The sequence below is a fragment of the Taeniopygia guttata genome, chromosome 1 (assembly GCF_048771995.1).
Source record: "Taeniopygia guttata chromosome 1, bTaeGut7.mat, whole genome shotgun sequence".
NCBI lineage: Eukaryota > Metazoa > Chordata > Aves > Passeriformes > Estrildidae > Taeniopygia > Taeniopygia guttata.
This window is the reverse complement of record NC_133024.1, coordinates 68,276,129-68,301,643: the sequence shown is the minus strand read 5'-3', so window position 1 is coordinate 68,301,643 and position 25,515 is coordinate 68,276,129. Positions and strand designations below refer to the sequence as shown.

General features: G+C 38.6%; 1 protein-coding gene across 10 annotated transcripts in view; it reads left to right on the top strand.

The window, feature by feature from the left end:
- Positions 1 to 21,293, top strand: part of CDK8 (cyclin dependent kinase 8) — a 69,082-nt gene extending 47,789 nt beyond the window's left edge. For 2 of the 10 annotated variants that reach the window (XM_072930587.1, XM_072930589.1), the window contains 8 exons: positions 6,235 to 6,366; positions 8,252 to 8,395; positions 10,353 to 10,422; positions 11,457 to 11,529; positions 13,763 to 13,860; positions 15,223 to 15,301; positions 15,421 to 15,579; positions 20,012 to 21,293. In XM_072930587.1, coding sequence (XP_072786688.1) covers positions 6,240 to 6,366; positions 8,252 to 8,395; positions 10,353 to 10,422; positions 11,457 to 11,529; positions 13,763 to 13,860; positions 15,223 to 15,301; positions 15,421 to 15,579; positions 20,012 to 20,137 — 876 coding nt within the window. In that variant the 5' untranslated portion in view covers positions 6,235 to 6,239 and the 3' untranslated portion in view covers positions 20,138 to 21,293. The other 8 variants (XM_072930575.1, XM_072930569.1, XM_072930578.1 and 5 more) reach the window with 8 other exon arrangements.
- The last annotated feature ends 4,222 nt before the right edge of the window (positions 21,294 to 25,515 follow it).

Genomic DNA, 25,515 nt, shown 5'->3' with positions numbered 1-25,515 from the left:
GAAATACCTAAATATGTATCAGTGGGAATCTTTATTCTCTTTTCAGCAGTAATTGTGATTAAATACACAAGATGAAGATTTGTCTAAGAATCATAAGGAAGAGTCCTACAAAGCCAAATATAGGACAAAATAAGATTTAGTGCTGTGCCGTGGTCACAAGGTCATTCTTTCATGAGAATGAATTCTCCTCCAGCTGCTGAGGTGGGTTTGGGAGTAGAAAGAAGGAGGAGGGAAGATTTTTCTTTAATTTAGTTGTTTAGGGGATTGCCAGACACTTTTGTTGGTCTCTGTAATACTCAGCTGTACATCACTGCATGGCTCTTCACATTTGGTTTAGGATCATAACAGGTTTCTTATTTGCATTTGTCTGGCATGCTCAAATTATTTTACTGAATGACAAAAGTAATGATGCCTTTATTAGTATGGAAATTAGGGACTTTAAGTTGGTAATTTGTAGTTATTAAAAGGTATAGCTTCTTTAGAGTGTTTTCAGAATACAGTACAAGAATTGCTAAAATATTTTGATTCACTTGCTCAGCCCAAGTGATTTGAATAAGCAGTTTCAACTTCAATTTTCTCTGGATAATTAGAATTAAACTGAAAATTAACGAATTAAACTAATGCTTATCCAAATTTCTCCCTTCTGTTTCTAATGACTGCTTTTTTTTCTTTGCAAATAAACTTCTAATGTGTAATGAGATGCCCAGAGAGACAAATCTGGGGAGTTGTTCAGGTTTCTTTTTCCTCCAGATAGTGGACTTGATTAAAAGATGCGTAACAATAATTCCTGACACATATATTCACTTTGGTTAGTGGACTTTGGTGTTTTTCAGCGATTCTTCAAAATATATATAGTATTTAGGTGTATCAATACTATCCCTATACTGATTTCTAGTGGATATCCCCCTGTTAAATTTAAGTTGAATGGTCTTGTTAGGAAAATGTTTTGAACTAAAAATGTTGTTCCAGTCTATGCATACAACAATTTTAGAAATGAGAGCCTCCAGAATAAGATGTCTAATTTACTTTTTTTTAAAGTGTGATGTACTTTTACAGTGATATTAGTACATAAATAATTTTGTCTGTAGGAAAAATCTTGTGTTCCAAACAGAGCTATTTCAGTGAAGGACTTGTGACTTCAGAAAATGGTGAACTGAATATTCCAGACCAACTGAGGGTTCTTTTAAATTTTGCAGCTTTAGAATACTCCTACACAGATTTCTAAATTGTCTCTATTGTTGAGCATATTCTGTAACTTCTGAAATTTGAGTGTGAATCAAGCTGTTGATACTTACTTTGCTGACTAGTGCTGTCTTACTGTGCTTTCTCATCTCTACCTGCCTTGACCTTAGGGTAGAAGATTTTTGGTGTGGGAATTGTTACTCAGTGCTGTACTGGTTAGTCATCTGGTATAATGCAGTCTTTGTGTGAATAGGACTTCTTGTCCTTACCAAAATACAAACAGTAAAATATTTTAAGGTGAAAGTATAATGAGGATGTTAAAAGCATTTTTGTAGAGTATTCTCAACCTGTGAACTTGAAGGGGGGAAACGGTACTTTATGTATTATGTCCATGTATTACATATCTGAGAAATTTTAGCACCTGTGTAATGTATTGTTAGCCCTAATGAAAACATGGTAATTAGACGTGTAGCCTAACACCCCATATATATTGAAGCAGGTTTTGTAAAATATGTGGTTATGTTCTTTGAGTCACAGTGTAGCAATAGAAAGATTTCTTTGGTAAAATTATGTGTTTTCATACCTAGCAGATTGAATTGCCATAAAGTTCAGCACTAACTATGAATTTAAAGATGTATGCTGTTTGTTTATTTCTAGGACTTTTGTTGAAGCAATCTAAATGGAATGCTTTGAGAGCTGTGTGCCCACATTCTACATTTTTTAATGCTGAAGCAGTACTTAATCTGGAATGTATGCTTTTGTTTAAAAAAAAAAAAAGCAAAAGGGGGTGGTGGAGGTGTGGGGAGCAATTTCTTCTGGAAATCACAGAGGTAATACATCACAAGCTTGTTCTGTTTGTGCTGTTGGAAAGACAATGGAGTATATCTTACCTTTTTTGACCACATCTTTGATAATACCTTCTATCCTTAACCTGTTCTCAGAAATGCAACACCTCAGATTCTTTTTACATATTTTGTCCAAGGATTGTAGAGTTTCAGAAATCCATTTTGCAGCCTTTCATAAACAACAATAATTTAATTTCTGAAGGAAATTTTTTGCGCGAGTACTAATTTTTTCTACTTTGTTTTTACATAATAGCAATTACTTCTAGGTTGATACATATTGTGGTCTTCTGCCTCTTTTTATGTGTGCTTACGTTAGAGCCTGATAGATTCAGGAATGCTTTAGAATATCCTAGAATGTATTTAGAAAATCGCACGAAGATACTAGGATTTATTACGTTAATTTTTAGGTGGTCTAAGCTGTTTTGCTTAGGTACTCTTACCTTCAGATCAGTTTAAACTGGAAAAGCAAAGCAAGAGCTGTAACTCAGCCTTATTGCAATCTTACAGGTCACAACTGAATAGGAATTCATGTTTTATCCAGGATTTACAGAATGAATGGGTATCTAAATCACTCCATTTGAGAACAAGTCTGGCATACGTTATCAGCTTTAGTTGTGAGTTTCTTTATTTTTTTCCCTCCAAATAAGCACTGTAGATTTTATTATATAAACTGTGTTCGGAGTTGAGGGATCCTGTGACTACAGATGCTGAGAATGGAGTATGAGAAACAGGACAGCAGAAGATAGAGGATTATAAAGTGAGTTATGTTTCTAACCAGCCAGACTCTAGCTCAGTTCTTTAATGTGCCTCCATAGTAAAAGAAACAAAGGAAAGACAAAAAAGTAACATAAAGGCAGTGCTTTCCAGTTTTGCAGATGTGTGAATTGGTAAACACTTGTAAATAGGAAGAATTTAGATGAGTGTTCTCTCCACTATCAAGTGATATGGTAATGTTTCATCTGTATTTTTCTGTGTGATGTATCTGCAAATGTGCCTAATTACCCTGGGAAAAACTTGCTGTAGAGCTGGCTTCCCATCCCTGTGGTTGGGGTGGTGGGCAGCAGTGGGACTGCCTCCCACTGGAAGGATCTAGGGCAATTTGGGTAGAAATCCCAGCAGCTTGGTGGCTGCCAGCTCGTGCGTGTTGAGGACAGACACCAGGGTGTCAGTAGGGAATGTGCTGCTGGAGCACAGCAATGCCGAGAAGAAAGGTGAGGAAGATGCAGTCAGGGAGAGCCTGTGTCTGGGTCCTTGCACAGCATTATTGTGATGGAGAAACTTGTCATTTTTATCAAAACAAAGTTGGTTTAAAACTGGCAAAACAAAGCTTAATTAACTTTTCAGAGACTAATGTTTAGGTTTATCGTGGTATATGTATTGTATATTTATTTTTTTTTCCACAGAAACCTGCTAATATTTTAGTTATGGGTGAAGGTCCTGAGCGAGGAAGAGTAAAAATTGGTATGTTTATATCTTTGATAAGTCCCAGTGTAGCATTTAAGTTAGAATGTTCTGAAGGTGCAGTTGTACCACCTAAAGTAGTCACTGTAATACCAGTATGTGCCTGGGCACATTGCCTAAATGCTGTTTTCTGAGTGACTGGCTTCATCATATTAGCCCCATGTACCAGTTCTGACAATGAAATGCTGTAGCCTCATCAATAAAAAGTGGAAAATGTCATTATATTTTGCTTAAGTGGGTGTTTGTGTGGGGTGGGGGATTTTGATGTGGGGTTAAAGATGACAGCTAGCTAGGAGGAAAGGAGGAGAAAGAAATATGGTTTTAAAATTTCCTCCATTTACCTCTAATGCCATGACATCTTGCTGCTGCTTATAAAAATCTAAATAGGGAACTGCTCATTGCTACAAACCTTAAATCTTATAATGGAATCAAAGATGGCATTCAGCCTAGAAAATATTCTTGAAGGAGGAGGTCCCTTGGAGATGAACACAAGGGATCTTAAAAGTGCAGAAAACACAGGAATCCATCCGAAATTTAGTGAGAGCTAATAGCTGATGCTAAATGCCTATCCTGGGGTGTACCAGGTTAGAAAGAACCCAACACTTCCACACTATTGCAACATTTTCTGGTGGGAGTTACTGTTTGGAATGAGAAGATGATTTGTAGGTGTTCAGTTGTTTTAAACTAAATACATAAATAAAAATTAACAGTAATCTAACAATAATAAACTGTACCAGACTATGCATTATTATGGCAGTGCTGTAATAGCAGGCTACTAATACACAGCCTGCTTACATTAGTTATGGTAATGCAGCCCCATTTGGAAGGGTTTTTTAAAGCTAGTTTATCTTTTTTCACTTCCCTATGGCTTTCTTTTGTGAGATTACTCTTCTGCATTGTTGCTCTGTTCTCTTAGTGTTTTGTTGATCTGAACTATATTGTTAGTCACTAGTAGAATGATTCAGGGTAGGATTTTCTGGGAGCGTTCAGTGTTGTTCTAGGCCTTCCCTTGTTCTTTGGAATCCGAGGAGTGATGGGCCACGGTTGAATGCTTCTGCAGATCCTACTCTGAAAGTTTTTAATGCCTTTCTGAGTTTTTAAGGTTGGCAGTAGGGATTGAGGTCTGCACAGAAAACAGGTACAGCACGGACAACAGAGGAGAAAGTTTCTTCATATTACCTTACTCTTCATGGAGGGTTTCTTCCAAAACAAAGCATGTAGGTCATCCTCTGGACTCACTTTCAACAGTGGTGGTGATATTTGCTGTACACAACTACTTGCTAGTAATTGCACATAGACCACCCATTTATTTCTTAATTCATAGTTTTGAATTCATTTGAGAATAACTTAAGCCAGATTCTGTTAATGGACAGCTGAAAGATTCTGTATTGGGCCACCAGTCCTCTGAGCCATCCATTCCCAGCAGGGCAAGAGGGAGGGGAACCTTGGATTTTGAAGTGTGTTATCAAAATGTAGATTTTTTTTTTTTCTTAAGATTGCCACAGCAGTAAAAGAATGCAGAAATTACACACATACCAAGGGCTTCCACTTTTCCAGTGTAACTAATTTTTCTAAAAAATACATAACTGGTATTTAACTTAAAATAACTTTTATAGGCGTTTTGTGTCATTTTGGGTCATAAATTCACTTTCTGCCAACAATTTTCCTTATTATTCATAGTTATTAGTGACTTGACCAGTTTTGAGTAATTGATATTTTAGTGTAGGAAACTGTAAAATGTTTCTCTTTTTAAATGCATTAAAGCAATCATAAATAGGAATGCGTATGAAAAAATAGTTAAGGTTTGTGTAGTCAAGTTAGAGACCTGTATTTACACTGCAGTATTCCCTTATTGAGCATGCAGGTCCTTTTCCCTCAGGGTAGCTACTCATCTCATTTCATTCAAGTCTTTCTCAGCATATGAATATCCCTACATATAGGGTCCCTCTGTCTTGGGATTCATGGTTGGTGGATGAGGAAAGCAATTTCATGGGAGAAGCTGCATATTTTAGTCTCTGCCCCTTTTTTCCTGTATGACTTATATTTAGTTGTTCAGACAACTTTCTATGCAGTTGTACGCTACAAATGCTAGAAAGCAGTTTTTAATGATATAATGCCCACAACCAAAATTTTAAAATCCTAGTCTGAATGGTATTCAGCCCTGGTATATTGATATTGGAATTGCATCTTGATAGAAAATCAGCAGAGAGGCAGATGCTGTAGGCTTAGGTGCTGCTTTTGTGTGAAGGAAGTCTTGCCACAGCTAAATTCATGAAGAGAAAGATTTTGTCATGTGCACGTATGTATTATAAATCATTCTAACCTTTGCAGAATCTGCATTTTGCTCACTTTAAAAATTGCTGCTTTGTGAAAAAACATCCTGTAATAATGGGAGTATTTTACCAGAAAACATAAGGTAAAATGAGTCAGGATTTACCACTGTCCTGAGGAGTTGATGCACTTCTTCAGAACAATGGTTAATTCATTGTTGTAAAGGACTCGTGTTAGTAATGATTTATAATTATATACTTCATAGGTGATATACTTCATAGGCCACCCAGTAACTTCTACAGAAAGAAAATCTGCTCAGAGAGTTCATACCTGCTACAGTCTGCCTTTGCATTTGATTTAGGAGTAATGATAGTGCTAACAAGTAAACTCAATCAGTTTGTTCAAAAAAAAAACAAAAAACCAAAGATTGTTAGTTTCTCTCAAATTTTAAAGCATCTCTCTTTGAATTTTACAGCTGACATGGGCTTTGCCCGATTATTTAATTCACCTCTGAAGCCTTTAGCAGACTTGGATCCAGTAGTTGTAACCTTCTGGTATCGAGCTCCAGAGTTGCTTCTTGGAGCAAGGCATTATACCAAAGCTATTGGTAAGTAAATTGGACAAAAATGTACTGTTTTGTTCTTTATGTAAACTGTGCCCAAATTTTAAAGCTTTAATAAATTGTTCAAAGAAAAGTAGCTGAGTTAAAGGTATGTTACTTGCTTCTTGAAGAAATATTAATCTTTGACAAATCGATTCATTTACTGGGGTCTCAGGCTATATATAGAAATGAAATATATTGCTGGGTTTTGGCTCCAAATGCCCTGCAATGCAATCTAAGTTTGTGGCTTTCACACAGGACTTTCATAAATGCTGTTAGAGCCGATAAAAAGAAAATATGAACGCATCTTTGAACGGCTAGTTGAATTCATATTAGGATGACTGTGAGGCACAGTGCATTAAATTTATTGCCGAGGTTATTACCTAGTGTAATAAATATATGAAATAAAGAATGTACAAAATGGAGACTATTGTGGCTGCACTGAAGCTAAAATGTAAAATTAAGCTGCATTTTAGCCTCTCTGTGTCTTTCAAAGACAGATGACAGATGGCCCGAGCTTTTGTGGGCTGTAGAATAGGGGAGCAGCCCAGCAGCAAACTGGAGGGAGATTAGATTCACTTTTACTGCATTGATCAGCTTTGCTATGGAAGGGAGAGAGACTATAGGGAAAAGCACTAGGAAGGTTTTCTCTTGCTGCCTGGTTTAAAAGATGTGTTAAAGGCTGGCAACCAATTCTGGGAGGAAATAACTTCCCTATTAGCTACTCTTTGTACAGACATGGAGGTTGTTTGTCAGCATACTAGGTTGTTTCTGTAACCTGAAAGTCTTCTTCAGAGCTCAATCTTTTTTTCTTGTTTTGTTTTGTTAAAGATCATATCTGTGTTTCTGTCAGCAACTCTAATGTTTATGCCTTAAATGTATTCTTGTTTACTTTTCTGCTAATAGTGTTTCTTTTATAGATCAGATGAATTTTTATATGTTCCTTCAAACTGCTTAATTTGTTGTGTTTGCATGTTCCCTCACTTTACTGCTGTTTTTTCTGATTGCAGTGTATGAAACTGCATGGGCAGCCATAGCCTTTAGTACATAGTTTTTTCAGTGTAGATAAAAAATGACTTTGTAAAAACACTGAGTAATGGAATTATGCTGTTTGCATTATTTGCTTTTGTCCTTGTTTATGACCTTGTTCATTCAAGGCTCAGTATAGCACCACTTTGAGTTAAAAATTGTGTTTGTAGATACCAGAAAAGAATTGAGACAACAACTGGGAAGATTCAGGCAATCTGACTATTAGATAGGAGAGCAACAGTGAAAAGAGAAAGGTTGTAGGGCTTGGGGGTTTATTTAAATGAATGTTATGGAAAAGTTGTGTGGTGTGTGGGTTTGTAGCAATTTGCATGTTACTATCTTTCCACTAAATGTTATAGATAGCATTTGGTTTATACCAATACCACTACTTTTCAGCTTGTACTTTTGGGATCATTTACTTTTTAAATACTACATTACTACTTTAATACTTAAACTTGGCTGATCAGTGATTGCACATTTCTTTGTCAGGACAGTGTGGCATTAGAAGGGCAAGATGCTGGTTGGCTTTACTTTCTTTGTGTTTTGTGTGTTGACCATGACCCTTCACTTTTTAGTTTCCTTCACTTTTATTCTTAACCAGATTAATTTTTTACAATGTTAAGTGGTAACTACACTTCAAAAACACCACAAAAACTCATATGCTATTCTCTCAGCTCCTGTGTAGTTTCTGAATTGGGTACCTCCATTGAAAGCTAAAAGAAAAAGTTGAGGAAGTATTGCACTTCTACAATAGAAACTTGACCTTATCTCTGATAAGCTAAGCACTAACATTCTACCTCATCCAGATGGTTTTGGAAAGTTTCATTTGTTCTTCTTTTATTTCTGTTCTCCTTTTTTAAAGATATTTGGGCCATAGGGTGTATATTTGCAGAGCTGCTAACATCAGAGCCAATATTCCATTGTCGACAAGAAGATATCAAAACTAGTAATCCTTATCACCATGACCAGCTGGACAGAATATTCAATGTAATGGGATTTCCTGCAGGTACATACTGTATTTTTTATCACCACTGTTCAAAGAAAGATATCCATATTGCTTTCTTTGCATATGAAGGTGGCAGCTGATCAAAGCAACAAAGCTGTTCAAACACAATCTTTATTTCATGAGTTATAAATCTAGAATCCAATGGTCAAATTAGATATTTTCCCTTTTATTAATGCCAGGGTTATCTTTGTGTATACATGTACCAATGCTTTATTATTTTAAAAGATTGTATTTAATGCTGGGTGATTAAAAATGAGAAGGAATATTTCTACATTGCTTCAGTACTGATTATTGATTTGAAAGGTGATTGATTAATGAAACCAAGCAAAAAAATATATATTTAGTGAATATTATGCATTTGTTTAGCTCATGCAAAATTAAATGTAGCATTTGGAAGTAATGGAGGGTTTGGGGGTTTTTTCCCCCTACCTGGTGGAAAGCTGGTGGTATAGAAAACAATTATTTATTCCGAAACAGAAGAAAGAACTGGTTGTATGAAACAAAACAAATTACAGTGGGGATATAATTTGTTGCATTTTCCCCTCATTGTTGGTTAGATTTTGTTTTTATGCAGGCTGCCTTGCTTCTTCAGTTAATACTTTGTCTTCTAGTGTTCACATGATTGCAGGAGTCAGAGTAACAGAGACCTTTTTTTTACTTTTTGTTTATCTTTCTCCTCACTGCCTGTGTTCCCTACTCCACTATTAATTATGTTGTTGGGTTTTTTCCCTGAACTTGCCTCTTCCTTTCACATGACTTTTGTGGTCTCTATGTTTGTGGTGGTTCTAGAATTTTGTTATTAAACATGTTGTTATTTTTGCTTTTGCCTTTTTTGGTGTATATGTACTTCATTGTTTCGGTACTGCTGTATGAGATTCGCAAAAATGTTACCTTTGCATATTGTCTCCTTAGTTTTGCTTCTTCAACTGTCCCCTTCTGCTTTTGAACTAGTATTTTACCCTTCTATATTTTTTTGTAGTTCATTTGAGTTTTACATTGGTTCTGTATAGCTTATATAAGTAGCTCATAGTCTCATTTTGGTTTTCTGATTGGTTTAATTAGTCCTTTCTAATGGTCTGCATTTGACCTTTGGAGTTCTTTGGTTTTTATCAAGAAATGCTTTTCATTCAATTGCAGCAATTTTTTGCATTTTAATTGCCACTTGCCATATCTGAAACAGTTTCTCATGTCTATGGGATAGGAAAGAATAGAGTATTTTGTTTAACTAAGTAATTAAATAATTATGCGTGATTTATTCATTTATTTAATGCTTTTAAACTCAGTGTTCTGCAGTAGTGATCAGACTTAGTAAAGATTTGAATTGTACCAAATTAGTTGCCCACAGAGCCTTTTTCAAGAGTTGGAGCTTAAGACATTTGAGGCTAGGTGCTGGTAGTGAGTTTTTTGTTTCATTCTAAAATCCGTTTTAGTTGAGGTGAATTATTCTTCATTTTGACTGTGCAAACTTCACTTTTTCTTAAATTCTTGTTTAGTAACAGTATATCTTACTTTGCTGAAGTACCTCTAGGCAGTTTCCTGTAACTAAAAGTGCTGTCAGAACAGAGAATCCCTTAGAAGGAGGCAGGGTTTGCTGGAGTCCTGTGTATTCCTGTCCTGAGATCACAGCTTTGTCTAAACAAATTAAGTAACAGTCCTGAGGGGTTCAAGCACAAGACCTGATGGGTTTTTGTTCAGGGTTGTTTTGTGGCCACTGTAGCTGGCATCTTTTTTTCAAGTTCTTGAGTTAATCAGTGCACAGCTGGAACCTCTTAGGTGTTGGTATGATTTATTGTGAAGAGGTGATGAAGGAATAGGAGCTAGGGAGTACAAAGACATAAGAAACTGCAAGGTTAACGAAGCGGAATTTAAAAATAAAAATCAAAGCTGTGGAGGTACTTGGAAATGCTTTGTTTTACTCAGATAGAAAGGGGAAAAAATAATTAATACTGCTTTGCAGATAAAGATTGGGAAGACATAAAAAAGATGCCAGAACATTCAACCTTAATGAAAGATTTTCGGAGAAACACGTAAGTCTGGGTTGAGCTTTCTTAATAAAGCATATTTTATATCTCTCTCCTACACTAAATTTTTTGCAGTTTGAGTTGTTTTCTACATAGATGCCAAACAAGGACTATGAAATTGTTATGACTTAGATTGTGAAAAATGAAAAATGAAGTTGTTTCATAATGGTGAACTTGGCCTGCTGAGGTGGTGTGGATCAGAAGAGTAGCCAGAGGCTGTAAAGAGTAAGGTGGCAGGTGTGAAACAGGTGATGCCAGTAAGACCCCGTGCAGCTCTGAAGTTTGCAAAGCACAGTGTGTCAAAGCACAGCTGTTCCCAAATCTCTGATACTGGCAGTGATTTTCTGTAATAGCTGCTTAAAAGGGGTCTGGTAACCTTATACCATTTCCAGCAAACTGTGAATAATTGTTAGGTTTGGTCTCTAGGGTAGTTTACAATGACAAAAGAAAAAACTACCCTTCAGCTTTGCTGTCACATTGCCACAGGCTAATACCTGTGCTTAAAATGCCACCCTGTTGCCTGATTTCTGTGCTAAGGCATTTGGGGCTGTATAGTTATTTACATTTCTTGCATCTGCCATGCTATTGCAGCCATTTAGAAACCTTTTCTTTGAGTTTCTCTTTTAGAAAAAGTAAACATGTGAATGTTCTTGTAGCAGCCTGTAGGTTGCAGGAGAGCATTCAGATGAGCTGATTATATATCTTCACTGTCATGAGAAATAAACAGAATCAAACAGTATAGTAGTAAAATTGCTACAAGGCAGTTTAAAATCCAGTTGATAGTTTGCTGTTTGCATGTGGGTTAAAAGTGTGCTTTTTATGTGGGTATGATATGCTTTTATAAGGATGTGAGGGAAACATGCCTTTCTGCAGTTCTGATTTTTAAGCAATCTCTGATGTTGATAGTTGTGATTTTTCCCAGCTTATTGGATCTGCAGGGAGACTAAACTTTTCTTATTAATATGTTTTGTGGCTACCAGGAAAACTTTGCAGTACCAATGTTTTACATATTAGAAATACCACTTCTGTTTCCTTTCTAGGTATACCAACTGCAGCCTTATCAAATATATGGAAAAACATAAAGTTAAACCAGATAGTAAGGCATTCCACTTGGTAAGTTCCTGCAGACATAAAAAATCAAATTCCTCATATATGCTACAGTTGTTTCAAGTAACAGTTGACCTGGTGTCAAGTCTACTGTACCTAACTTTATAAATTAAGTTAGGAATAATTGATACTCTGCAATCTGAAAATTTCAAAATCACTTTATCTTCTCATATTGGTGAAATATCTTCTTACATTGATAAAATGATTCTGAGTATCATTCACTGGATTAGGTTCAGTATCAAGCAATTTTGAAGTTTTTGTTCTTTAAGTCATGTTATACTTGTGTTAGCCTGTAGTTACATTTGCAGTGTTGCTGCAATCCTTAATCATTTTGCTGCTTTACATACTTTCAATAGCTTATTTTTACTTTTAAAAAATCCTATATGCCTGATTTTTTTGATTTTCCATGTGATTACTTTGGTCCATATAAACTGTAGTGATTGTCCCATTAATTCATGATGTATGAAATTGTGTCATTTAGTAAGGTGATCTTTACATCAAGCAGTTTTTAAAATAGAAAATATTTGTAATAATATTTAGAAGGTTCACTTCTGTGTGGCACCTGTACAAGGGAGCAGAACCAAAGTTTTGATCCCCTGGGTGGATACTGGTTGCATGGTTATGTTAATTTCTTTTTGTATGGCTGATCACGACCAAGATTCATAATGTGATGAACAGCTCTAGAATCCAATCACCACAAATTATACTAGTATTTTGCAGTGCTTTTTATTTGTGTTTTTCTGTGTGTTAGCAGTTCTTTGTCATGTTTTGCCTTTTCTGGCTCTTGGCAATGCTTTTTGAGAGAGTAAGAATTGGCTTATTCAATATGCTATTCTATAAAAACTTAATGTAGACTCAGAGAGCTGAAAAAACTTACTGTGAGTTCTTGTGGATGATGTGAAAAGCAAAACTGGATTGATGGTGGTAATTCATAGTTATCAAGTTCTTAACCATGCTGTCAAAAGTGAAGGCTGAAGAGGGAAATGTACTACCTCAGCCTCAGCTTTTGAAGTATGGAAATTTGCATTGCAGTTATGAATTCTCACATGCAGTTATGAATTTCTCCTAGTGAAAGGAGATGACCAGTTCAGATTTAGATCACGACAGGGGATCTTTTTAAAAAGGTGAATGTATGAATCCTATCAGAAAGTATGAATAGGAAATGTAAATTTAATTCTATTTACTTATGTATTTTCTTGTTAAAAAAAAACCCACTACAGGTTAAAATTGAAGCATTTGTTTTTGAGTCTTGGACAATATGTCATGCTGTAGTTTTGCCTTGGACACTGCTGGTGAAACATGAAAACTCACTATTTTTCTGTGTGGTATCTGAAGGTTATCTCATGTTGCTTGTCCAGCACAGCTGTATTCCACAGCTGTTTGGGTGGATGGAGAGAAGTATATGCATGTACACCAGACTTCTTGAATAAGAAACATGTAGTTTTAAGAATGCATCACTGCAACTCAACACTAGAGCTAAATAAAATAGTTAGGCTATGGTGTTCCTAGTTCACAAGGCCTCATCTGGGGTGCTATGTCCAGGGGAGGGCCATTAAGGTGATCAGAGGTCTGGAGCACCCCTCCTCTGAAGACAGGCTGTGAGAGAGCAGGGCTTATTCAGCCTGGAGAAGAGAAGGCTCCCAGAAGACCTTATAGCACCTTTCACTACTTGGAAAGTCCAAGAGCTGGAGAGGAACATTCTTTTGATAGAACAAGACATAATGGCTTTCTAATGAAAGAAGGTAGATTTAGATTAAACATTAGGAAGAAATTCTTTATTCAGAGAGTGATGAAGCACTGGAGCAAGTTGCACAAAGTTCAGAATGCCCCATCGTTGGTAGTGTACAAGGTCAGGCTGGACAGGGCTCTGAGCAACCTGGTCTAGTTAAAGGTGTCCCTGCCCATGGCAGAGGACTGGACTAACTGACCTCAAAAGGTCAAATTATTTTGTGATTAAAGGTGCTGGTACATTGTGGAAACTTTTTGAATGGTTTTGATAGAACACTTGTGACTGGAACTGAAAGTCCTGGGCTTTGTAAGTGAAAAGAGATGTCCTTTGGTAGGAAATGAAATTACTGTTTTAACAGGGCAGAAGAATGTGGTTATACCATTTAGGGTTAGGCTTTTGAGTTCAGACATTTGTATCATCTTAACTTTCAGGAATACAATGAAGTTTCTATAAATGGTTTTGGTAATGTAAAGGTGTTTTTTTCTTTTTTCTCTTTTTTTTTTTTTTTAGCTTCAGAAATTGCTCACTATGGATCCAATAAAGAGAATTACCTCAGAACAGGCTATGCAGGATCCTTACTTCTTGGAAGATCCTCTTCCCACGTCCGAGTAAGTGGTCAGTTTATTAACCTATCAGTGCATTCAGAGATGCTTTAGAACTGTGCTTTCTCACTGCCCTAGGTATGTTTGTGAATATTGAGCTAAATACTGCCTAACAACCGAAAAAAGCTATAACCACTAAAATGCCATCCGTGGTTTTTAAAATTAAGTAGCATTTTTATTAATCTCTTGCTTTATGGAACTTTGATCCTATTAGTTGCAGCACTAATCTTGTTACTCACTGACAGGTTGATTATGCATGCTACAGATCTTGGTAGACAACTGCTAAGTGCCCGCAGGTCCGCTTCTCTGCCTCAGAATGCCAGATGACAGTCTCTAATTAGTTTACATTTTTGTCTTAGCCTTTGTTGTAAATTCACTGGGTGGGGAAAGTCTCAGTGTGTGTCTCGGTGCTGTCATCCTTAACAACTTAAATCCATTTTCTGTAGACACTCCTCTTTTTTGTTTGCACAGGCAGATTTACAAAAGGGAGAAAATTTATGGACAATGAATGATTTCATTAAAAATTAAGCCCTTCTTCCAAAAGGCTAGCCAGAGAGCCTGACTGTACACCCTTTTAGGAAAGCTATTAGTGCATCCTGACTGTGGTTCTCTACCCTTATGTGGGGAAGAATTTATAAAATATGTATACTTATAAGGAATTAATTAAAAATGAAGTTATTTCACTAAAGCCTGCTGGATTATTTATAGCATCTCCTGAGCTGTCTCTGTGATTTAAAGTCATGTGAATGATTGGCTGTTGCAGAAACTGCTTTTAGGATAGTGTTTGGCTTTTTTCTCAAATTTAGGTTGACATTTCAATGTGAATACACAATTAGTATTGCTAACAGGTGTACAGAGATTTTATTATAAATACATTCTACTGATAAAGGGCAGGTAAATATTAGCTTGGACTAGAAGTAGCACATCCATGTGGACTGTGAGATACGAGTTGTAGGTGAAATTTCTAGTCACTTTTAAACTTTTTTTCCAGGTGGTGTTTTTTAATAGTCAGTGAAGTTTCCAGGAATATTTTTAGTTAGTCCTGAGACTGTGAATTACACAATAGCTACAGTGAGATAGCTCTTTGTGCCCTTGTAGATACCTAACAAGTGATGTACCTTTCTAACCAACAAAAAAATTGCTAGGACCTTAACTTATTATATAAGATGCAAATGAACATTAAAATCAAATGTGGATATGTTTCTATAAAGTTTAGAATATGGTGATAGTCAGACAGGGAGAACATCTCCCTTAGTTACAGGTATTAAAGGCTTAGGCAGCTTGAAACTATCATGGGTAAAGTGTGAATCTTACAGGTCTAACCCTTCTGTTCTAATACAGTGATAAATAGACTTTTTTTGGGGACAGTGTTTTTGCAGGTTGTCAAATCCCTTACCCAAAACGAGAATTTTTAACAGAAGAAGAACCAGATGATAAAGGAGACAAAGTAAGTACTAGAAGAACAGTATCATCATGTTTCACTGGCTTTTACACTATTTCCTGATTTTATGTTATCTCATGTACTGCTTTTGAGTTGAATTTTTTCTTTGTGTTTAAACAATTGAGAAGAACCAGCAGCAGCAGCAGGGCAATAACCATACTAATGGAACTGGTCATCCAGGGAACCAAGACAACAGTCACACACAGGGACCCCCACTGAAAAAAGTGAGAGTTGTTCCTCCTACCACTACCTCAGGTGGACTTATTATGACCTCAGACTATCAGGTATTTTGTTTTATTCACATATTGTGTATTTGCTTTTCATGTTTAGAGCAGTGTTTCTTCAAACTAAAAAAGTAATTTTGTAAATGTCACTGTATTAACTGTTACTTTCTAGAATTTTTTTTTTTTTTCCGATTCACTTAGTTGATGATTTGTTGATATCCTGATGTTCTTTGGGTTAGCAGTAAAGAAATTAGGATCAGACATTATTAGAGTTACTAATTATCACCTTCATATTAGGGAATGCTAATGGTTATGGACCAGGAGCCTGTTATGCTGTGTTCTGTATCACCTAAAAATGCCATTTCTTGCTTGAACAAACGTGCAGTGGTAGGCGGCAGAGGATGTTGCAGTAAAAGAGCTGTGAAATAAAAATTTGAACAAGTGTTTTAGTTGGGTTAATGGATGCAGAAACAGTATTTTGGATGACAAAGACTTGGCATGATGTTGTCATGATCTTTTTTGAAGATCAAGGGAGATTCGAGGTTGAGTAAGCCAAATATTGCAGATCTGAGGACAGGTGAGGTGGTGGCAGTCAATGAGTGCGGCAGATGAGGAGGCGCATTGGGAAAAAGCACTTAAAGGAAAACTTGAAAAATGTCTTCTGGCCTTCCTGCATTTGAGCTTGTGGTCAGACATTAAGAAATCATAGCCTGGAGTATAAGAATATCTTTGTCATCCCAACAAATAATACCTGAATTTTTGGGTTTGGATAAGGCTACTACTGGAGATGGGGGAGGAAGAGGGTTAAGGACAGAACCTTTAGTTAATACAAGCTTAGAAGTTACAAAAGAGGAGCAGGGAAGCCTTCAAATGATTCACAGGAGCAGTTGGAGAACAGCAGGGAATAGCTGATTTCAAGAGGAGGCATGCTGTTGGAAATGTTAGCCTGCAGGAACTAACCATTGCATACTGCTTCACATGGAATGTGCAGTACAGGTGGCCAGACAGTCTTGGATGGCCTGGGGGGAAGTTGGAAACTACGTGCAATGTTTTCAGTTAATTTAAATGTTGATATCCAAATGCGAGAGCCTAATAATGGAAATCCATTTAGCTGGGCTTACAGTCTATAGCAAAACATAGGGAGAGTTAAGAAACAGAGTCAGTAAAGCTGCTGCTGTCAACTTCCCTTTCAGCTGGATACAGCTTCTCCATGAACCACCAGTAGGCTTTGAAATCTTGAGTTTCACAGTTTGTTCCTCAGAGTACCAGATAGCTTCAGAAGCTGCCTGGGGGCATTACCTTCATCCTTATCTAAGTCTGTGTACTCTCAGCATTGGCCAAAACTTGAAAGTACTACAAAAATATAAAGATCATTTTCAGGAGCTTTTTTGTGACACCCTTCATATAGTCACCAAGTGCCTTTGTTCAGTTTATCCCAGGACATCAATAACACATCAGTTTGCAAGTCATTCTCCCTGAACAATATACATTTTTAGAGCTGTTTGAGACTGTGGTGAGCCTTAACTATAGTTCTGCAGGGTGGGGTGCCTCTAAGTATAAATGTCATCTTTCTTTTAGTAAGATTATCCATCACAGGTGCTCTTACAGGAGTTTCATCCCTTTCAATCTGGCAAGCTGCAGTCAATTGCTGTTTTGGCCTTTTAATTGTCTCTTTCTTCCACTTCTTAAAAACACACACACGGAGCAGAAGGCAAATGCAGCTGTAACTTTCTTAATCTTGCCCTCGGGTGGAGTCACACATCTAAGGAGGTTGATTCAGAGGTTGTGTGTACTGTGTCAGGGAGCCCCATTTACATGCCCTTCACCTCATTTTGCTGCTGCATTGTGGCATTTTGAACAAACTTCAGCTCCTAGTTTTGTGAGCCAGAGCTGAGGTTTGCTGGCTGACAAGTCAGAGGACTCAAATTGCTTGGCCAGAGTTGGCATTGCTTTGTTCTCAGTTTGTGCTCATCAGAATTTTTGTACTCAAGATACATCCTGGGATTACAGCTGGGGAGAGCCCTTGTTGACAAACATTAGTTTCAGACTACTTTTCCCTTAAGATAATGACACCTGCTGTTTTTCTGTCTCAAGAGCTCTTACTGGTAACTTGACTGCTCCTGACCAATCTTTCTGCTGTCTCTAGGAGAGACAGTCTCTCTGGTTTTCAAAAAAAGATATCCTTTTCCCCCTAGCCTTGCAAAGAGGCAGTCAGTAGATTTATTCTGATTAAGGTGTCTGGAAAACAAAGAGAGGAGACCTGAACTTGCCAGCACTAGAACAAAAGCAGTTAAGAGTTTCCAACTGATGGTTTCAGGTCTCCCTGAAAAAAATTCCTCACATTTTTTGCTTCTGATCCTGCAGCTTGAGGAGAGGGAAAACAAACATTACAATACAGCCTTCTGTTTTAATCAAACACCTGTTCCTTTGTTCTTCATTTGATTTGCTCAAATTCCCCATATAAAGCTTGTGAAGAAGGATTGCCATCTCCTGGGCAAGGAACACTAAGGCAGTTTCTGCATTCACTCAGAAGTCAAATTACTCTGCAGGGCACATTGACCTCATATCCTTTTCTGACATGCATAAAAATAGTACACATGGCACACAGACTTGCCTCCTTGTTTTAGTCTGCAATGTGACACTTCCAAAGGCAATGTGATTAAGCAGGCTGGAGCAATTTAGGCTGGAGCTTGGGATAACCCTTTGGGTGCTTAATAGTGTTTAGAAAGGATTGGATAGTTAGTTTTTTTCTTAAACAAAAGCCATTTGTTGTTCTGGTGTCATGAAGGAATCTGATTTTTCATTGCCTCTGTCTTAAAATAAGATCTGTTTTAGAAGTCAGGATGCAGGGAGTGTTTTACAACTGAAATGAGTGGTCAATTTTAAATGATTAAACTTGTGATGGTTTCCTACATACAGGAGCCACACATGGGCAAAACCAACATTCAAGACTTTTGCTCTTTGAAGTGCATCCTCTGTTTGTAACATGGAGAAGGGTGACCCAGAGCTGTGACCCTTCTCTTGATGAGTGACTTAGTCTTCTCAAGGCTGAAGGCAAATGTCCACAAAGTTCAGTCACTGTGCTAATGGTGTGGATCAGCAGTGCTGGTTTGTTCCCACTGACATTAAGTGCTGGTCCAGCCGTTTCTCTAAGAGAGACATTAGCTCAGTCCTGTGAGTGTGTGTTAACAAGTAGAGTATGCCTTTTTTATTTCTGCCAGCATCTCAGCTTCCTGGGTGTAGCTACTGTTCTAAATGCTGTACAAGAAAAAATTGGTGTTTTTATTTTATGTTGTGACTTAATATTTTACTTTCTTAGGGTGTTGGTTCACCACAGTTTTTTCCTATTCAGGTCTCAGTAGCAATGCCCTAGTCCTGGATTAGTTACTTTTTAGTAAAGTTTTCAGACCTCTTCTAGAAGCAGCTTTTCCTAAAAAAACATATGTCCTGTGATATCAAGTATTCAGAAGCTACACAGTTTCTAAATGCTGCAAAGTTTGTGAGGGCATGTAAACCAGTGCAGTAATGTACTGAACTTGTGTTAGTTTAATGAAATGTTAAATGTTACAAAGTGGTCAGATACTATAAATAATAACTTTTAGGTTAAAATTGAAGTAGGCAGTTCCTGGTTTGCTGAGAGCTTCTTGCTTCTCCACTCAAATAATTGTGGGAGTTGGTTGAAAGGGGCCTCTGGAAACCATCTAGCCAAATCTCCCCCTTGGAGCAGGGCTGTTGCTAGTTCTGACTCACTCAGATTAGCATAGCTTTGTTAAGCTGAGTCTTAAAAACCTTCATAGAGAGAGAGAGCTCACAGACTCTATGGGCAGGTTCTTCCAGTGCTGTACTGGTCCTTCCTCCTGTGTCCCATCTGACATTCCCAAGCCACAACCTAAGGACATTTTCCCTGAAATATCTGGTTCTACTGAGGAACGTTTCGCTGTTGTCTTTAAACTCTCCTTTGAGCAGTTTTATAGGTGCTGATAGGTGACACCTTAGCCCAGTCACAGTGCTCTCAGCCTGTTCTCCTAGGTCACACAGAAGGGTGGCAAGTATGTCCTCTTATGTGTGAAAATCTCCAGAATAAGGCAGTGGCTCATCAGCAGTAAGATGCCTCAGCTGGACCTCCACCGCAGCCTTACCTTCCTGCTAGGAGAAGGGAGCAAGTGGGGAAGATCACTGCTGTGAGTGGTGGTAGCCCAGTGTCATGTGCAGGTGCTCAGTAGCCATCTGGAGGGTTGGCTGGAGGTTTGACTGTGATGGGTGAAGATTCCCATTAGGGTGGATAGCAGAAGGCTGGCAGCTGTCACTTTCTGATCTGGTATTCCTGATGTCTTTTACCTGCTGTAGTCAGACTCAGTGAAACAAAGCCTGGAAGTGCAGCTGCTTTGAGACTTTGTGTGCTGGGTGCCTCTGAAGAAACGAGTCAGTAGGTGAAATAGTGTTGCCATGTCTGTGTTACGAAGGGCTGTGTGTCTGTGCTTCCCCCCTGCAGCGTTCCAACCCCCATGCTGCCTACCCCAACCCCGGACCAAGCACATCGCAGCCACAGAGCAGCATGGGATACTCAGCTACCTCCCAGCAGCCGCCGCAGTACTCGCACCAGACCCACCGGTACTGAGCTGCACCCGGTGCCGTCGACGCGCTGTCGCTGATGCTGCAGGACCGGCCGCAGCTGCGTGCCAGGAGCCCGGCTTGGGCCAGAGAATGTACTGTACAACCACACCTCCCACCTGTCCCACCGCCACGAGCCACCCCCTGCCACGGGGCCGAGGGGGGGCTCCCACGTTGTACCTGGTTTTGGGGTTAGACTTGAAAAGAAAGTGCTAGCACGGTTTGTGTTGTGGATATGCTACTTCTGTAGTTTACTTGACATGGTTCAGACTGACCGATGCATTTTTTTCAGTGACAGTCTGTAGCAGGTGAAGCTGTGAAATGTGCTAGGGGCAAGCATTTTTGTTGTCGTATGTGGTGAATTCTCTTGATGTAACAACTTCATCTGACCAATAGTACATGACATCTTTAAACTGGTACTTGAAGCATACAGTATATGTTACCACGGCAAAAAAGCAAACTAACCGTAACTCTCAGACAGTTTTGATAGACATTTATTTTTAGTGACTTTTGTGGGTTGGTTCATTTTCCAGCTAGATCGATGTTTTATGACCGACATGATTGCTACAATGAGATTTTTTTAAGAACATGGAAGCGTTCGCATTTTTTCCCAGCAATTACAAGCGTCCCAAAGATTTATTTCCAACATAAGTTTTTGTTTTTGTTTTGAAATCTATGACTTGACTGGTATTAAAGCTGCTATTTGATAGTAAAATAAGTATGTTGTCATTGATATAAACATGTTTGGTTCAGCAAACAAACTAAAATGATTGTCACAGACAGTGTTTTATTTTTTTCCTGTTGGTGTTAATGATTTGTGAGCATGCTTTGGGATTAAAAAAGCATGAGTGATATTTCCTAAAAAGGTGCGGCATCCATTCAGATATTTTGTCATGATTTTTGAGAACCAGCTTGGTGTAGTGGATTTTAAATTTTGTTCAGTTAATTTTTTTTTAATGTTCGCACGTTGTTTAGGGGTGCCATTCCTACTGCAGAGGAACAAGATGTTAGGAGAGCCTTAGAATTTATGAGGAAAAACTTACATACAATGTACTGTATCAAACTATTTTACATGAATGACACAAGTATTCTGAGTAAAAAAAAAAATCAAGCATTGTTAAAACAAGGTGTTATGTAATAAATTTATTTTTCATAAATCTGCATATGACCTTTGCCTGTATTCCTTTTTGTCATTGAAAACCCCCTGCTCCCACATCCATACATCTATATCAGGTTGTGTCCTGAGAAACAGCATTCAACAGGAATTTATCTTGCAAGGCAGGCTTCCATTAACTGGTGAGAAGGATAATGTTTCTTTTAAACATCAGGAAAAAAGGCATTACTTTTGTTCTCTACATGTTGCTGGAGATACTCTGAAAGTGGGTTTATTACTAGTGACATTTCCTAGATCAGACACTTCCTTTTCATCTACAAAATCCAGAGGCATTCCTGTGTGGATAGTTCTTCTGAGGTTTCTGTAGCTTATCCTTATTTTGGCAGGTAATACCATACCATGGACATAAATATATGCAATACACACAGGATGTTTTTCTGCAGGTGCTTCATGCAGTGTGAAGATCAACTGGTGTGATTCATCCAAATGCACTGAGATGCCGATGGGGGGCAAAACAAAAACCAAGTTGTTAGCCTGCCTGAAAGGCAAACCATGTTTGAAGTGAAGATAAAGCTGGATGGACTGGATACCTGACTGGATCGACTACAGGTTCAGGTATTCAGGAGGCTTAAAACTAAAGAAAATCTGAGTGCAGAATTTATGCTGCTTCTATGATACTGTATGATGCCCTCTTAATTTTGACATAAAAGGTGTCAAAATCTGTCTTTCCTTTGTTTATGGAACAAATTAATGTATAGGTGGGAGTGCCTTAAACTTCTTGGTTGCTTTTCAAGTGAAAACACTTCCAGTTTTTATTCTTAATTTATATATAGGCTTTAAGCTTGCCCATTCAGTATTGTCCAGACTGTTCCCAAGTACTCAGATGGTGCCAAGAGTAACTTTTTTTTGCTGAAGTGCTCTTGGCCCAGATTTTTTTTTTCCTATTGATGTATATTTATATTAATGCATAGTAGATAATATTATTCACGTAATAGCAGACTTTATTTGATGCCACTGTATTGTGATGTCTACAGTTGAAAAATAGCAGTCTTGTTTGAATTTCATTTTTGCAAAAGGAAGTGCATCCAGTTGACAAAAGGTGCTCTTGACATTAGTTTATGCTTGAATTTAATTTTCTTATTAAGAATGTATTTGAGCTAAAGATGCAGCTTATCAAGTATTTCTGATGAAACTAAATTATATTCTGCATTTAGTTTTGAATAGCCTGCTATTCTCAATTTCATTCACTTGTTTTCTCATTTTTAGTAGATATGTTGCAGATTACATCAACAAACGTATCCTACAGGGAAGTCAGATCTTAATATTGGGCTTGTACTGATGTCTCAGTCATCTGGTCATTTGTTAGGAGGTACTTGAGATTTTTTTTCTTTAGGACTTTGGAAAGAAAAACTTTTTCAATGCTTGGCATAACCCTTGGTACCTCAAACACAGGGTATGATTCTCTATTGCAGATAAGGTCAATCGCATCATATTCATGATAATTTTAAGGAATCTTCCACATCAAATAAGCTTTTTAATACTGGCTTTAGGAATACAGAGGGCAAGGCTCTAATTTACCTTCCTGTGTATAAAAACATTAATCCTGTTGTTATGCTCTTGAGGGGCTCTTACATGAGGGTTACAGAGAGAGGAGAAGAAGAAAGCACCTTTGAGAAGGATTTAATAGGAGAGTTACAAATTCCCATGAGGAGAGGGCAGCAGCAGCTAGCCTGCCAGCCATGCCTCTTTCCTCACATGGCTCAGCTTTTGTTGCTGGATTCAAAAACTTCAAAGCTTTTCTTTACTCACCAACAATTATCTGGACCCATCTGAGTGCATTTAAAATAGCTGGAGTCTGTGAGCCTGTCATTGTTGCTTTGATTAAAGGACAAATTGTTTTGCTAGAGTAGGCTTATGTTGAAAATGGGCTGCAAGCTTAACTTGATTGTGAGGGTAAATGTGCAGTTGCACCTTAACCTTAGCACTCCCAGCAAGCCTGGCCTGTGGCAGCTCTGCATTTATCATACCAAATAAAGACCCAGCTGCTTTTAGAAAAAATAAATAACTTTTGCACTGATCCCTTTTGAAGAGGGTTTCAGCATTAGTGGTGGGAGGGCAGTCCCACCTTCCTAGAAGGAAGAACTAGCAGACTGGTTTTATCCTGTTCTTTCCTGTGCACATATATGTAACTAGGAAAATACTCAGTGCACTCACTGAGTTGCCCATGGCAGTGCCCAAGCAATGCTCAGCTGAGGGGTAGGCCAGTGTTCAGGTTTTCTTTTAGCTTTTTTTTTTTTTTTTTTTTTCTTCAAGAGAGGTTTAGGCTGGATATTAGGAAAAGGTTCTTCACCCAGAGGGTTGCTGGACAGTGGAACAGGTTTTCCAGAGAACTGGCCATGGCACTAGGCCTGCCAGAGCTCAAGCACTTAGGTAATGCTCTCAGTTATGTGCTGTGATTTTTGGGGTTGTCCTGTACAGGGCCAGGAATTGGACGTTGATGATCTTCTGAGTACCTTCCAGCTCAGGATATTCTATGAATCCTTCATTCTGAAGCCACTGCTGGGCAAACCTTCTGGCTTCACTGAAAGGCCAGCCATAATCTCTGCCTTTCATGTGTGGTGCCTGTTGATTATTTTACGGGCATGGTTAGGCAGTTTGGCTGCCACCAAGTGGGGTAATGGAGCCTGCAGGATCTCACAGGACTTACCGTGTATCAGGAAGGAAAGACGTAGAGTATTTCTTGGAGCCAGTGGTGAAGTTGCAGACCTGCCATTTGGAGTAAATACTGTTGCCGTAGCTAAGATGAGCTTCATTTCTGCAGAAGGAATGAGTAATGTGGTGCTCCCTTCGTCATATTTTAGTTCCTCCCCTGAATAGAGCAGCCTTTTTTTTGTTGAGTAGGGAAGCCATCCCAGCATCTTCCTTCAGGCTGAGTGGTGACAGTGCTTCAGGCTGCCAGTTCTGAGAGAGTTTAATATCCAGCATCCCTGGAGACCAAGGTAGATGAGCCTAAATCAGTATAATTTGCTCGTCACAGCTATGGATAAAGGACACTGTGAAATAATTTGTCAGACATCTGAATGATGGGATGTACAAACTGTACTACAGCAGTAGGATAGGGAGAGAAAAAGGTGCTTACCCTTTGGAAGCAAAACAGAAACAAAGCTGCTGCTGTTTCTACCAGGTATCTTGTGATAAGTTCCTCTCCTCAAGGATTTCAGGCAGCCTTTATCTTGGAGGTTGGCTTGAGTGATGGCAGGAGCCGTCTCCAGAGGACTGTCCAGGGATCCTGTGCTGGAGAGCTGGTCACTGGCACAGATGTTAATGAAGCCATTGGGGGTGTTACAAGCCAGCTCCAGCCCAGGATGGGAATCTGGATGAGCTCCATCACTGCTCTGGGAGCTACTGTGTCACAAGATGTTAAAAAGTACTTCTCAGCCTGTCAGGATTAGGGTGCCTTTCCTTGGCTCTCAAGGAGTTTAGTTAAACCTGAGTTTAACTATCCCTTCTCATTTCTGGTCCTACATAGGTGCCCTGAGCCAGGGGAGAGGGTGAAAGGGCTCGTGCAGGAGTGGTTGCTGTTTAAGCTGCTTAGCACATCTTGGCACATAGCCCTGAGTGCACAGAACCACCAAGGACAGCCTTTACGGCATGTGCTTTTGGGAAGTGTTTCCATTTGCTCAGCCAGGGATGTGGGAAAGCTGCCATATCCTTGGAGCCTTTGTTTCATGTTTGTGGGAGCTTTGAATTTGTACAGTGTCACCCAGGGCGTGCAAAGAGCAGGCGCCTCTGCCGCCCCGTTAGGTACATACGGAATGCAGCGGCTGACCGAGGGAGGGAGGTGAAGTAGGGATTTGTGTATGGACGGTGCTTAAAGGAGTGCTGAAACAGGTGAAAAGCCCTTCAGCAGATGCTTATGGAAGGCCCATGGTTACACTGAGAAGGCCCAGAGGTAGTGTCTTGCCCTGAGGTGTAAAGAGCACCTGTCTTTCATGGGAGCTCATTCCTTCTCTGATCCACTGTGCCAAAATCTGACCATGTCCTACATTGGTTTATGCTGGCCAGGTGTGCTAAGAGCTGCTCTTTTTGATCACCTTTTAAAATGAGAATTCTGTTTATAGTGTTTCTCAAGTATAATTAGGGACCTGTGAAGTTCTTACATTAGCCAAGCTCCACCTTAATGAGTTTGTTCCCTTACCTGAGCAGGGGAGACATTAGGATATATTGTTTGGCATTCTTCACACCTGCTTCAGCCATGTGCTCCTGTAGAT